We start from the raw sequence: 15,663 nt of genomic DNA, 5'->3' as shown, positions 1-15,663 counted from the left end.
GAAGTCTGAACTGGCAAGTGTCAACCACTAAAAGACTTCTTTCCTTATACTCATCCCCACCCTGTATCCTAAACACATACGAGGCAATTGGGCACCACCTCCTCTGGGTTCTGGTCTGCCCCCCTATTACAGGTAACACACTGTACTCTACTATGTTTATATGTCTGACCTTCCTATAAAATGGTTAGGTCAACAGGGCGAGCACTACGTTTTATTCATCTCATGCTCCTGTGCCTAAGTTGTACCTAACACATTGCTTATTGCATCAGTCCATGAAACTCACTTGTTTTTTGGATGAAAATATTGAGGTCAAGAGGAAAAGAGAGGCAGAGGGAATCCTCTAGAATTTGGCAAACAAATTTTGCATTATTTCAGTTAATCCCCCAAACAAGCCTATGAGATAGGAGCTACTATAATTATTTAACAGATAGGAAATTAAGGTTTCGCTAATAACTGGTAGAGCCATGATTCAAATTCAGAATCAGTCTCTAATAAATCACATTTATTTTCAATATCAATACTTTTTATTTGAAATAAAAATTTATTTCCCCTCTAATATCCTTTAGTCACTAAATTTGCCAGTTCTTCCCATTATCATCTTTCTTATGATTCTTTCTTCTATCTTCTTAATCCAAACTCTTAATATCTCTTATGTGAACTATAGCAATTGCCCAATAGGAAACCTTACTCCTTCCAACACATCTACTTTTGCTGCAAATAACAACCACCAGATCAATTTTCCTAAAGCACTCTGTAAAAAATATCATCAGTTATCCTTTCAGTCCCACTGAAAAAGACTTAAATTCCTTAACCCTGCACTTAAAGTCATGAACAATTTGGCTCATTTAATAGTACTCTCAATGTACTCTCAATATGTGTTTTGACCCACGTTACTCAGGAATACACTTACTTTTCCTCTAAATACACCTTGATCTATTTACTTCCATACTTTTTTCTCATACTATTTTCTCTCCCCACTGAAATCTTATCCACACTTCAAATTCCTCTATGGCTTGTAATAATTTGCAATAGACAACTACAGTAATGTTAATAGATATTGCTTGTGATCCTGATTTTGAATTTCTATTAGGACTCAACAAAGTACCATATGTACTACTGTAGGTATTAAATAAAGACTATAGACTGAATAACCAACAAGACAATATTTCATACAAATATGTTATCTGTTCTATAAGAGTTGAAAGAGCTCCAGAAGAGAAAGTAAAATGAACAAAGAAATTGAGAATTTCTCTATAAGGCCAGACTGGAAAAACTATGATGGTTCAATCAGAAAAAGAGAAAAGGAATAAAGAAGATACCTCACTGAAATTTATAAAAACTTAATTTCATTAAACCCCAAATGAATAAAAGAAATATCACTTTATAGAGCTTGTGTAGATTAAAAGTAAATATTATCCTGAAGAGTTGATATAGGTTTAAAGTATAAAAGGTGTCAAATAGGATTCAGTTTAAGTCATAAATGATAGCTATATGAAACATTCAAGACTGCTTAATGGTATCTGAAATATAATTCTTATCTTCAAAGTAATAAAAATATAATTCTTCTAAGGGTAATATGCCATGCTCTCCCACAAAATAGCCATGATGCCCTCAAATACTAGAAAAATATACTAATGCAAAAGAAAATATATTAACAAGATTAGATTGTTTTGTATAAATTTACCTTATTATTAGAAAAACTATATTGTGAACACTGATAATTCATATATATCATTCAATAAGCCCCACTGTTTCTTTTGTTGTTTTCTTATTCCTCATCAGAGGATATTTTTCCTTTGTTTTTTTAGAAAGGATGGAAGAGAGAGGGAAAGACAGAGAGAAATATTGATGTGAGAGAAACACATTGATTAGTTGCCTCCTGTATGAGCCCGGACCAGGGCCCAGGCCAGGGAGGAGCCTGCAATAGAGGTGTGTGCTCTTGACCGGAATTGAACCCTAGACCCTTCAGTCTGCAGGCCGACACTCTATCCACTTAGCCACACTGGCTATGGCAAGCCTCATTGTTTCTAAAAAATAATTCATGTAGCCCAGATGGTGTGGCTCAATGGTAGAGTGTCGATCTATGAAACAGGAGGTCACAGTTGGATCCCAGGTGCAGAAAGGCAGCCAATCAAAAATTATCTCTCATTATTAATGTTTCTTTCTCTCTCTCTCTCCATCTCCCTTTCTCTTTGAAATCAATAAAAATATCAACACTAATAAAAGAGAAAAATGGTAATTGGCGTACGAGCTACCCTTTTCATTGGCTAATCAGGGCTATATGCAAATTAACTGCCAACTAAGATTGGCAGTTAACTGTCAACAAGATGGCGATTAATTTGCATATGTAGGCACAATGCAGGGAGGCGAAAGGGAAAGCAGGAAGAAGCCCCCTGACACTGACAGTGATCGGAAACCCAGGGGGGAGCTAAGAGCTGGGGGGCAGGGCAAAGGCGGCCCTGGGGCCGCCTTTGCCCTGCCCCCCAGCCATGATCGGAGAATCAGGTGCCTTTTCCGCCCTGGCCAGTGATAGCAGGAAGTAGGGGTGGAGCCAGCGATGGGAGCTGGGCACGGTTGAAGCTGGCAGTCCCAGGAGCTAGGGGTCCCTTGCCTGGGCCTAAAGCGAAGCCCACGATCGCGGGGCCGCTGCAGCTGTGGGTCCCCGCTGCCCGGGCCGGACGCCTCAGCCAGAGGCATCCTGTAGGGGCAGGGGTGGAGCCCGCGCAATCGCGGCACCCCCCGCTGCCACTGCAGGTCCTCCACTGCCCGGGCCGGACGCCTAGGCCAGAGGCGTCAGGCCTGGGCACGGGGCCGATCCTGCGATTGGAGGGTGATGGGGGTCAATGCCTGAGGGCTCCCAGTATGTGAGAGGGGGCAGGCTGGGCTGAGGGACACTCCGCCCCCCATACACACACCCAGTGCATGAATTTCATGCACCGGGCTCCTAGTATTTTAAATAATAGTAATTCATATAAACAAGAGCAGAACATCTTTCTACCTTAAATCTCTAGACTGACAACACTGAATATAACTAAAACCATGAAAGTCAACTCCTAAGAGATTGAAAGCAAACTATCAAAATTATTGTGGAAGCCTTCACTTAAGTTCCAAATCATGTCTCCAAGACAAATCTTTGTTACATTATGTTTAGAGTCCAAAGAGAAACTCCTTATATTTATGATTCTGTACCCAGATGCTAAATAATAAAAACATAAGCATAGTATTAGATTCTAAAGAAAAGATGACTTTTTTCCCATTACTACATAACAATACAGTATACTAAAGCAACTAATAGCTTATCATAGCACTTTGAACATCTTTCTGATTCCTGTAAACTAGCCACACATTTAACTGATAATAGTAAAACTAGTATGAAAAACAACTAAATGGCTACTATTACAAAGTCACAGTTTCTCTGGTACTTACTAGTGTTGGAGAATTCTGATCTGGCCAAAAAGACTCTGGAACAGGCCAGTGACCTATAGGAACCCCAGTTTTGGGATTTGGCCTGACATATATGAGTTTGTGACAGCTATGCCAAGGCTGAGATCCAAAAGGCCTTGATATATCTGGCTGCCCATCTATTGCAAAGAAATTGACACAAAAAAAGCATGTATCATTAAGGGGGAAAATATCAAAAAGTTCAATTATATCTGTTATTACTTAATAAAAATGTCCCAATACTTGTTCAATTCTGAATTGGCCTAGTTTTCTTAAATGGTACAATACTATCACAACTGCTTAACATTTATATGAGATTAAAATTTACTAGAGAGTAAAGTCTGCAAATGCCAACTATGAGTTCAGCAGTTGAAAGGAGGGCTCACAGTATCATTTGCTTGCCCAATCAGAATATGTAAAACATACTTCATGGTAAATAGTTATTTAATGAATGATATGTTTCCCCCATCAGATGATAAAGGCAAACACTCAATATCTTCATCATTGTGGTTGACTTAGGAAATACTAGGCAAGTATTGCTAAAAAAGTAATCATTTTAACTAAAGACTAATAACTAAAGAAAAACTTAATATGCAAATCCAGATTTGAAATACCTGCCTTTTTTTTAAAAAAAATAATTTTTATTTCATGAAGTATTACAAAGAGTATTACATATGCCTCCTTTTCCCCACCCTTGACATTCCCCCGGCCTCCCCTACCCCCTAGTGTCTTGTGTCCATTGGTTATACTTACATGCATGCATATAAGTCCTTTGGTTGATCTCTTAACCCCCCCCCCCCGCCCCCAAACCCTCCCCAGGCTTCCCACTGTAGTTTGACAGTCTGTTCAATGCTGCTCTGCCTCTGCATCTACCCCTGTTCATCAGTCTATACTGGTCCCCATTATCTGTCCCAACCTCACTGGAGCCGTCCCAACCTCACCAGGGCTGTTTTGTCCTCACCAGGGCCGTCTTGACCTCACCGGGGCCGTCCCGACCTGACCAGGGCCGTCCCGACCTCACTGGGGTCATCCCTACCTCACCAGGGCTATCCCTACCTCACCGGGGCCATTTCAATACCTACCTTTAACATGAAATAATTCTACCAAAATAGCAACTCTCTTCAACTAAACATTTATTTAGTGCCTAACTTTAAGCCAAATACTAAAATATAAAAATAAATACTTTACATGCCTAACAATTCAATTAAAAATTTAAAAAACAGAAACAATGATACAATTTATATAATCTTAACTGTCTTCTGCTCCTTTCCTATAATCCCCCCCTGAGGATACCCATTTTTTCATCTCTATGACCTTTCTCTTCTCCCACTCTGTGGATCACCTCTGCCAAGTGTCGTTAATGACTTTCTAATTCTTGTTATAAGCTCCATTGTATAATGCAAAGGGTCCAGATGTAATAGCTGTCCATTGGTTCTAAGGTAACTCCTTATACCTTTTAATATAAATAGTTCATGATCATAGAACATTGGAATAAAGCTAGGTGGAGCTTAGCTGGAGTTAAATAATCTAGTTTAATGGTAAAGGCTGGTTCCTCGTGTTTGGAACCACGTAAACCATTTGCTTCTGGCCAGTCTGATCCTTAGAAAAATAGTGCTAAGGAATTAAACAAACACCTAGAGTTCGCTCTTGTGAATTAAGGGACATGGGAGAAGCATATATACAGGAGAGAGACAACATTATAATACTAACAAGGAATATGAGGTTGCTTAAAAAGGTCTATGGCTCTTATTTTTCAATTGTAGATGAATAATTGATACAGCAAGTTTAGAATGTCTATAAGAAAAGTGTGATAATACCTTCTACAGGGGAAGGATCTGGTCCTGCTTTTTCAAAGTTTATTACTACTCCACTTTGCACTTTCTGCACCAAGGACTCCAGACACTGATTAAGCATTCTTGGAGAACATACAGAGTAAGAGCGACCTGTGATTTTAAAAAAAAAGGAAAATAAAGTGAACTAGTCAGTTGTAGAAAATCCTACCTTTAATAAGAAAGAATAATAGTGGATTTTCTGACAGTATATTGGTTAACAAAAGTTCGATGGTAAAGCTTGACTTATTTCATTATCTTATGCAAGAATGAACAAAATAGAAATTTTCAATAAACCAACAATTCCATGTCGTGAGAGTCTATAAACTTTTTCCTTCCAATAATGGGTACATGGAAAATAGAAATCTTGTTCTGAACAAACCACAATAAAAATGTCATATTTTACTTATATATGATATAAAGTGTGATTTCAAAAATATAGACATAAAAAACTATCTCCAACTGTTACCCAATACAATTAATTTATCTTTACTATACTAGTACATACACAACATCTAGGATCTAGCTCCCCCAAAACCTTACTCCTGCTTAACAAGTATTATCAATAAAATTAATGCTAAGCACATAGGAGATCACGTATTTAATTGATCTGCTGACAGTTATTGCTTATTTTAAATATTTTCATTTTAATATACAGATGATAGCATGTGCTTTTCTAAATTTCATTTGGCTTATATGCTTGAAAATTACCTATCTTAAATAAACTTCCCTTTTGAATATTTTAAATCTACAGGATTTTTAGTTCAGAAGCATTGAAATGCTAGTAATTAAGAAGAAAATACTAATAAAAGGATCCCTTAAACAGAAATTTTCAATATATCTAGACCTGTGCTATCCCATATGTGGTCACTGGCCACACATGGCTATTAAAAACTAAAAATATGGCTAGTCCAAATTGAGATGTACATTAAGTTTAAAATATACACCTGATTTTGTAGTCTTAACATGAAAATTACATAAAATGTCTCAACAATTTTAAATATAGATTTCATGTGAAAATATTTTTTATATATTAAGATATTAAAGTTAATTTCACCTTTTTCTCTTTAATGTGACTACTATAAAATTTATAATTACATATTTAACTTGAACCATACTTCTATTATATGTGTTAAAACAGACCAATACTGAAAAGCTTAACAACTAAAATAATCTTTAAACATCTTACAACATAATTTGCAATGAGCTTAATATGGAATTTTACAAATTCAACAACTCAATCAAACATGACTATATCATTGTATCTGACATACCAAATTACCCATATCAATTTATATTTAACATGTGGTTTGCTAAAGGCTATTCAGAAAAGAGAACATTAGGTAGCAGTGTGATTCAAATCCTCAGAGTCAGCTTTACTTAGAAAGCAAGTATCATATAACAAGTAACTTATCATTGTATGATAATGATAGCTGGAATCATAAAAATACCTACCAATTACAGAGTGTCTACGTGCCTGGCACCATTCATATCATCATATTAATTTATTTAATCCTAAGCAACAATGGTTGGGCTACTTTCTCCCCATAAGAAATAAGAAAACTAAAAGCACGAAGAGGCTAATTAATTTATCCAAGTTAGTACACTAGTACAGCTAAGATTCAAATCCTTAGAGTATTAGAAACTTTACTCTGGGTATAGTTTGTTCCCCGGAAATTATGATGTTAATTTGAAATCAATATTGTTTTAAATGTCTATATGGAGTCATACTTAATTGAAAGAATTAGTAAATTATTTTTTCTCAGGCAATTTAAAAATGTACATAAAACAATACATTAAAAGGCTGACCATCTTGCCCTAACTGGTTTGGCTCAGTGGATAGAGCTTCAGCCTGCGGACTCAAGGGTCCCAGGTTCGATTCTGGTCAAGGGCATGTACCTTGGTTGCGGGCACATCCCCAGTGGGGAGTGTGTAGGAGGCAGCTGATCGATGTTTCTCTCTCATCGATGTTTCTAGCTTTTTATCCCTCTCCCTTCCTCTCTGTGAAAAATCAAAAAGAAAAAAAAAAAAAAGGCTGACCATCTTAACACACAAAGTATGTAGAAGACTATATAAAGGTTGTTAAGCATATTCCTAAGATGTCATTAAAAAACAAAAGTTTTTAAGTGTGAAATTGTGGGAATTCTCTCTACTCCCCTAACCTGTGTCATCAATTAACTGATTAGGAAAATGTAAGTAAATGAGTTATGATCTTAGTATGAAATAAAATTACTAACAAAGATATTTAACAAAAATTAGAGAAAAAGTAAACTTGAGTGTGAATAAACTTGAGTCACTTGGCAAATAACAAAAATCCATTATTTTTTTTTTTTGAAAGTTAAAGAGAAATTTTGCCGTTTTTACAAAGTGAGCCTATATCCTACAGAATGTTTCTCTTATTTTCTATGTAAAAACTCACCCCTTGGAATGTAAGATACTTTGAAGCATAAAGTTTCTAGGATCACTCATTACATTTGTGCAGAAAACACACACCTTCAAGCAAAAAAGCTGGCTCACTTGTGGTTATGTAGAATCCACCAAAATTAAAATAAAAATCTAAATACAGGAGCCTGAAGACAGTAAAGTGAAAAAAAAAATACAACTTCCCCACAGAAGTCTACTAGACAGCATTTTAGTATAACAGAGAAACAAAAGAAACATTTCTAAGTTGGGCAACAGTCCTTAACAGAGGCCAAGTTAAACTGATTTACTCTAGAAAATTGTCTTACAATTTTTATGAAACGCTTTTGATTCTCGATACTTCCACTGACATATCTATTAGGCATTTTTTTATTTGAAATCATCCCCCTGCCTCCCCGACACCTGATTTTCCCCAGTGTACCCATACAAGTCCATTCACTTGCCCTTGTTCAGGCCAAAATGGATAATTTAGGAATCATCCTTGATTCCTTCTTCCCTCATTGTCCTTATCCTTGGTTCTCCTTTGCATCAGATCTCCTTACCACCTCCAAACCTAGCAATTTAAACCAAAGTACAGTCATCTCTTACTAGTCCATGCTTCAATTCTTGCCACTTTACAGTATACTTTCATCTAGGAACTTAAGTGATCTTTCAGAAATAGAAATCAGATGTCACCTCTTATAAAAAGCCCTGTAATGGCTTCTCATTGCAGTAGGAAAATAGAAAATATTTATTATGACCTAAAAGGATATTCAATATTTGGTCCTTGCTATGTCTCTACACCTGTTACTCTCTACTTCTTCCCATGTAAGCTCTAGTCACATCATCTTTCCTGTTGCTCCGAAAATACAGAGCATGCACCTTCCCTTACTATTTCTTCTGCCTAGATCTTTCTTTACCTCATTATTCAGATCTCTACTCGTATGTTACACTTGTGATCATTTCTCAACATATACAAATATTAACTCACGTTGTACAACAGAAATAACATAATGTTGTATGTCAATTACACCTTAATTGAAAAAAAGAGGGTGGATGAGCATGCTGTAACAATAGTTTTAGCCAGATTAATATTTTTAAGACACACCAAGGCTGATTTAATTTCTATTCAAACAAGTGACATTAACTTCAAGATTAGAAATATGCAAATGTAATTTATTTTTAAAACAGTTGCTTTATTTACTTCTTTACACAAGATAACAATCTCCAAGGATAAGCAATATTTCAAACTGATTCAAACGGGAGTAAGCATATTCTTTAGGTATATGGTTTAAAAAAAGTGGGGGCACCTCCTCAGATTTCCCAAGAATATTCACTGTCTTTCTCAAGTTATTCTCTAAACTCTTACCCTATTTTTTTCTTCACAATAAGTAGCACTCCCTACAATATTTCATTTTACACGCTTTCATGTCAGTCCCAAAATGTAAGCTTTCTGACTATTGTTCCTGCTGTATTCCCAGCATCAAGAATAGTTATTTGGCCCTAGCTGATTTGGCTCAGTGGATAGAGCATCGGTCTGCAGACTGAAAGGTCCCAGGTTTGATTCCAGACAAGGGTACGTGCCCAGGTTGCTGGCTTGATCCCCAGTAGGAGGCGTGCAGGAGGCAGCCAATCAATGATTTTTCTCTCATCATTAATGTTTTTATCTCTCATCTCCTTTCCTCTCTGAAATCTCTCTATATATATCTATCTATCTATATATATATTATAGATATATATATTAAAAAAATCAATCAGTAAGTGCATTGGAACAAATCGATGTCTTTCTCTCCCTCTGTCTCTCTAAAATCAATAAACAAAAAAAATTTTTTTTAGGTAAGTTTTATTTTTTTTAATTTTTTTTATTGATTAGGTTATTACATGTGTCCTTATCCCCACATTACCCCCTATTCCCCCGACTCATGCCCTCACCCCCCTGTTGTCTGTGTCCATTGGTTAGGCCTATAATCTTGCATATACGTCCTTTGGTTGATCTCTCCCCCTTACCCCCACCCTTCCCTACCTTCCCTCTGAGGTTTGACGGTCTCATCGATGCTTCTCTGTCTCTGATCTGTTTTTGCTCATCAGTTTATGTTGTTCTCTATATTCCACAAATGAGTGAGATCATGTGGTATTTATCTTTCTCTGACTGGCTTATTTCACTTAGCATAATGCTCTCCAGTCCCATCCCTGCTGTTGCAAATGGTAAGAAATCTTTCTTTTTTACCACAGCATAGTATTCCATTGTGTAGATGTACCACAGTTTTTTAATCCACTCATCTATTGATGGGCACTTAGGCTGTTTCCAAATCTTAGCTATGGTGAATTATGCTGCTATGAACATAGGGATGCATATATCCTTTCTAATTGGTGTTTCTAGTTTCTTGAGAATAGTTATTTGGCATAGAGTGGGTGCTCATTAATTACGTGGTAAAGAAAAATGCTTACAATGACAATTATAATTTTTTTAAAAAAGCAAACATAAAAAAATACAACAAAATATTAATCATTATTTTGGCAACACAGGCAAATTTCTTTCCAATTTTTTTCCTCGGTGAACATGAATTATTCTACAATGGGAAAAATAAATGTATACACGCTACTCATACCATTAAGTCTTTAACAATGCACAAGAAAAAGTGCACAAGAATTAGTATTGATTACATATTACATAGTGTAATACCAATGAATATTAGCTTTTCTGTTCTTTCTACCTTTCTGATATTTTAATCCTCAAAACTTTCTTTAGTGAAAAATAAATAAGAAAACATATTATTGAGATACTGGAGACCTGGTGCACAGATTCATGCACCGGTGGGGTCCCTCAGCCTGGCCTGTACCCTCTTGCAATCTGAGACCCCTTGGCTTTTGCCAGACTGCCGGTTTTGGCCCAATTTGGGGGGCTGAGCCAAAATCGGCAGTCTGACATCCCCTGAGAGATACAGTAGTGCACAAAGTGGCAGGCAGCCGGGGAGGAGCCCGAACCAGGCACCGTGCAGCTCCCGTTCATCCTGGCCCTGCTGAGCCTGCTGCCGCCGCTGCACTGACCACCAGGTGGCAGCTCCTGCATTGAGCATCTGCCTCCTGGTGGTCAGTGCATGTCATAGTGACCAGTTGAATGGTTGACCGGTTGCTTACGTTTTTATATACATAGATATGAAAAGCATTTGAGCCACTTCCCACTATTGCTAACAAGAGCATGAAAAGAGGGAAATAAAATAGTACTTCAGGATGTATATTTGGGAAAAGCTTCCTAATTTCTTAACCAACTAAGGTTTCTGGGTCATTAAGAGGTATTACCAAGGGTGACTTCGGAATCTTCTCCTCTGGAGATGTTCCTTTCAAAGAATAAACAACATAACTTTAGTATATTACTGCCCAAAGGCAAGGACATTAACTACTACATGAGGTCTTAGGTTCTTTTCAGACCCTTTCTGATTATACCACTCACTTCATTTCACACTCTGAATATTCTTGATGCTAGAAGTCCCATAACTTTACCATAATTCAAAGTTCAAACTAAGTAATTTATAGTAAGGAATTTCCAAAGTGAGAATGTGTAAATTACAGCCTCAATGCCCTTCTTCAATCTGTTAAGTAAAAAACCTAGAGTTAAAAAAAAATCAAATCAGGATTTTTAGCAAGGCTGAAAACTAATATTTCCTGAATACAAATGTGCACCTACCCACAGAAACAATTAGGGCTGTCAATGAAAAATATTACCCATGCACAGAGAATTGTTAACAGTGATTCTTCAAATTTAGATGACAGATAGGTTTCCCTTTAAATTGTGTACACACATCTTTTTTTCTTTTGTAAATTAAATTATAGGAGAGTTCACGAAAAAGTACTTCTATTAAATAAGAATATTTAATAATAATTTCCTAACCAATCTACTTCACATACCCTTTTTGTCTGTGAATTTTGCAGATGTCCAACACCCGTGGAATTTTAGAAGGCACCTAAAGTATCAATTAGACCTTATAATTTTCTTTAACTTATTATATAGCTGTCTATGAAGGAATCTCAATAAAGTACCACCAACTGTGTCTAGAGACTATGCCACAGGTCCCTGACACAGGTGAAATAGTGGTATGCCAGACTTGGACATTTTACCGTTAAATTCCTTCAATAAGAATTAAAATGCTCTGTGAAAGCAAGACTGCTATGTCTGTCATATTCACTACTGAAGTCATAGAACAGTGCTTGGTACACACTAGGTACTCAATACATACCTATATGAATTAATCCATCTGTTAGCCAATTCCACAATAAAGAAGTCCTGTGTCTATTACATATTCTGTTTCAAGAGTTTTATTAATGTTAACTTAGCATATTGACTACCTGGACTAGCTGGGTATGACTTTACTACCTGTGTTTCCTCTAACACATCTAGCTTCCTCTTTGCCTCTGGGGAAAACTGCATTTAACCAGGCTTTAATCATTACATGCATAATAGATACTGATATGATTCTCAAAACATTTTTCACAGAAAATAATTCCATGACATTTGTAAATCATTGGCAATCTTTGTAGATAAGAAAATAAGTTTAACAACTTCAAATACCAGCACTTTCTATATGGGCAGAAAAAAATTACCATTCATTATTAGATCCAAAAGTATTCATATCCTATTCAAATCAAAGCACAGACCTTCATCAATATAGTTTTAAAACCATATATGACTACTAATTACTAATATTATAACTTGTTAGACAAAAACAAACATGGAGTTTTTGAAATGTACATTTTAAAACATTCAGGTAAACTCTGCTTTAAGTCACTAAATTACTGCCAGCAAAAAACTTACCGCCTGTCACTTCACACATTGGTGTGATTGCAGAGTCATCTAAAGGCACACCTGTCAACTGTTCTGATTCTACTGACATGGTGCCAGGCAACCGCAACACTAATGCAAAGAGTCTCTGATCCCAACGAAAAGGTTCCTTGGTCAATTCACTTCCAGGCAAAGGAGAATTAAGAGGTAAATGGAGCTGAAAGTAAGGGGGGAAAAAAACAATAAGATTTCCACACGCTACTTTTCCCAAAAGGCCACATTAATTACACTTGTATTAAAACTACATCATGAGTGTCCTATCACTCAAAAAACAAGCCCAAAAGCATTTGCAGATATAACTAAAATAGCACATGAGATACTATTACTTCAATTTTCTTAAGCTCTTCTCTGAAGATCTCAATTGAAAGAATCTATAACTGTAATGTTTTTCAGATTTTAATTCAACTATCCACCAAGTGCTGGATTGTTTTCAAATAATCATTTCATCATCAAAACCACCCTTTTTATTCCTATTTTCTAGATTTTAAAAAAAATGGGCCTCAGAGAAAATAAATGATTTTGGCCTCCTGGGTATGAGTCTGTACTTTTTCTATTACACTGCAGCAGTCCTAAACATCTCCACAGTTAATAATTTAAATATGCTTCACTTTATACATAACATACATTTCCAAAGCATTTGCAAGAAAGTAAATTTTGTCACTCTAATTGCATATTAAATGTTATTAAAGTTAATGATTCTTATCACATCTGAGTAAAAACAGAGGGTTTGGGGGTTGTTTGCATCTGTTTTTTCCCCCATCACCATTTACCCCCATACCCTCTTTGCATGTGTTGTTGTTGTTTTTTTTTTTTTAATGTCTTTCCTCTTCCCCAGTAGACCTGCTAAATCATAATCTAAGATTCTTAAGAATCCTGAAAAGCTTTAAAGTGATTCTAATGGGCACCTCTGTACCAACAGAGTAACAAGACAATCCACACATCAATCTTAACATAACTAAATGGAGACCACCAGACAGTATGTGTCTCAGAGTATAATGCAATAGGATGTAAAACATTAAAAGGAAAGAAAAAGGGAAAGGGAAAGGAAAGAGAAGGTTGAACCTGCATCTAGTCAAGTCCTAACTACCAGTTTACCGGAATACTGGGGATTATAGGAGGATCAAGTTTAACACCACCACATCTCAGCAATCAGGCAAATCCAGAATGCCGAGATGTTCACAGGACAGATGTCCTGGTTTCTCCAATAAATTAATGGCATGAAAATGTAAAGTGGGAAGTGAGGAAGGTTGATGGAATTGTTATAGAATAAAAGACAAAGAAAATCAATAGGAAAGGTTTTTGTAAAAATCGGGAAATTTTGAAATATGTTATTGGAATTATAAACAACTAGAGGCCTGGTGCATGAAAATTCATGCACTGGAGGGGAGGTCCCTCAGCCCGGCCTACCCCCTCTCACAGTCGGGAGCCCTCAGGGGCAGGAGGCGACCCGGCGATCAGGGGAAGGCAACGTCCCCATCACACCTCTGCTGCTGCCACTGCCGGCAGCACAAGCCTCGGCCAGCCCTGGTTACCTGAGCCTCGGGTGGCCCTGGGCGGCTGAGGGGACTGGGAGACTCCAGAGGCAGGCACACGGAGCAGCTGAGCCTGCCTGGGGGCAGGCCTGGATTTGCCACCCCAGCAGGGCCAAGGGGACTGGGCGCCGCCATCTTGTGGCTGTGGGTGCCGCCATCTTTGAGGGTGTGGCAGTCAATTAGCATATTCCCTCCTTATTGGATACGGGCGTGGCCATCTTTGAGGGCGGGGCAGTCAATTAGCGTATTCCCTCCTTATTGGCTGTAGGCACCGCCATCTTTGCTATGGCATGAGGGTCAATTAGCATATTCCCTCTTTATTAGGTAGGATATTTTAAGTGTGATGATGATATGGTGCTTAGGAAAACAAAAGTCCGTATCACTTATAAAATTTCTAAAAATAAAAATAGAGACCAGAATCAGTATACTGGGGAACTTATTTATACAAAATATTGGAGTTTTCTTCAAACTATAAAATTATTACTTCCAAATTCATTGCCAAAGTTTATGCTACATTATTCATAAAGACAAACTTGCATTGCTTACAGCCTTTCTATTTCTCATCTCAAGGAAGACTTCTGAACTTAATTAACTATGGATTGAAGTCATTCTGCACCAACTTAAAACTCAAGTTTCTTCATTGATTTACATCAAACCATTAAAAGAAAATCAGATTCTATTCTAAGGAAAGGTCCTAGTAAAGCTCTGCAAATCTGACACCTCTCTCCAAAAGATTTATGCCAAGAGAATATGATTCTTTTACCAAGATCAGCCAAGATTTTGTGACCATGGCCAGGAGTCATGAGCTCTTCCTCTGGCACTGACCCTACTTAAGGCAGAATTCAGAGGAGATAAGGAAGGAATGTTGGAAGATAACTGGCCAAGATATTCTCTGAGGAAGGTTCTCTAACCTCAAAGACTCTGTAACACTTGTAAAACAGCGCAGGAACTCCAAGCTCTTACTGCTGTTACCTCATCCTGCCAGAAGATAAATAAGAAAGCCTTTTACTCCAGACTAACCACCCTTGTACTACGGAAGTACAACTACTGGGTGCTTGGTCCTTTTCTCTTTAAGATCACAGAAACATCAAAGCACCAGTGACACTGGCAGAAAAGGGTTTCAACTGTTAATGCAATGCTCATAGATGTAATAGATACGTAGATCTATCTCAAGAATCCAGTGGATAACAGCACTGCATAGACCTTAATATAAGTGGAGAATAGAATAATGAGACCCCATACTATAAACACATACAATATATATACAAACAACTAATCAGATAATCTGACATACATACACACACAAAACTAATCAGATAATGATGAACATCTACAAAGGAGACAATATATAATGGAACATCTAATGGCTGTATAATGAAAGATCTAGAATGTATTTCAATTAAAACAAACAAAAAACCAAAAATGGTGACAAGCATATTTTACACATTTTATAAACCTGTCAAATTTTATTCATTTTCCTATTTCTTATTATTTCCTATTCCCATATCACTACCCTCTGTCATTGCTGGAGAGGAGAGAGGAAAATCCCCTATAGCAAAAATGTGCTAGTTAAAATTGGAAGGAGTCATAGCAGACAAACAGGGACAGGAGAAATATAAAAAGC

The 15,663-nt window shown here is 37.0% G+C and overlaps 1 protein-coding gene across 9 annotated transcripts in view; it reads right to left on the bottom strand.

Annotated features, from left to right (window-relative positions):
• The window catches only part of INTS6 (integrator complex subunit 6), a 113,860-nt gene that overhangs the window by 33,568 nt on the left and 64,629 nt on the right, over positions 1–15,663 (bottom strand). For 8 of the 9 annotated variants that reach the window (XM_059684553.1, XM_059684554.1, XM_059684549.1 and 5 more), the window contains 3 exons: positions 12,481–12,664; positions 5,259–5,384; positions 3,427–3,581 (listed from right to left, as the gene is read on the bottom strand). The exons of the other annotated variant lie outside the window; for it this stretch is intronic. In XM_059684553.1, the coding sequence (XP_059540536.1) occupies positions 3,427–3,581; positions 5,259–5,384; positions 12,481–12,664 (465 nt within the window). The remainder of the gene's footprint in view (positions 1–3,426; positions 3,582–5,258; positions 5,385–12,480; positions 12,665–15,663) is intronic. 9 annotated transcript variants of the gene reach the window in all.

This window comes from Myotis daubentonii, chromosome 2, assembly GCF_963259705.1.
Source record: "Myotis daubentonii chromosome 2, mMyoDau2.1, whole genome shotgun sequence".
Classification (NCBI taxonomy): Eukaryota; Metazoa; Chordata; class Mammalia; order Chiroptera; family Vespertilionidae; genus Myotis; species Myotis daubentonii.
Note: the sequence above shows the minus strand (reverse complement) of the source record. Positions and strands in the feature narration are given on the sequence as shown.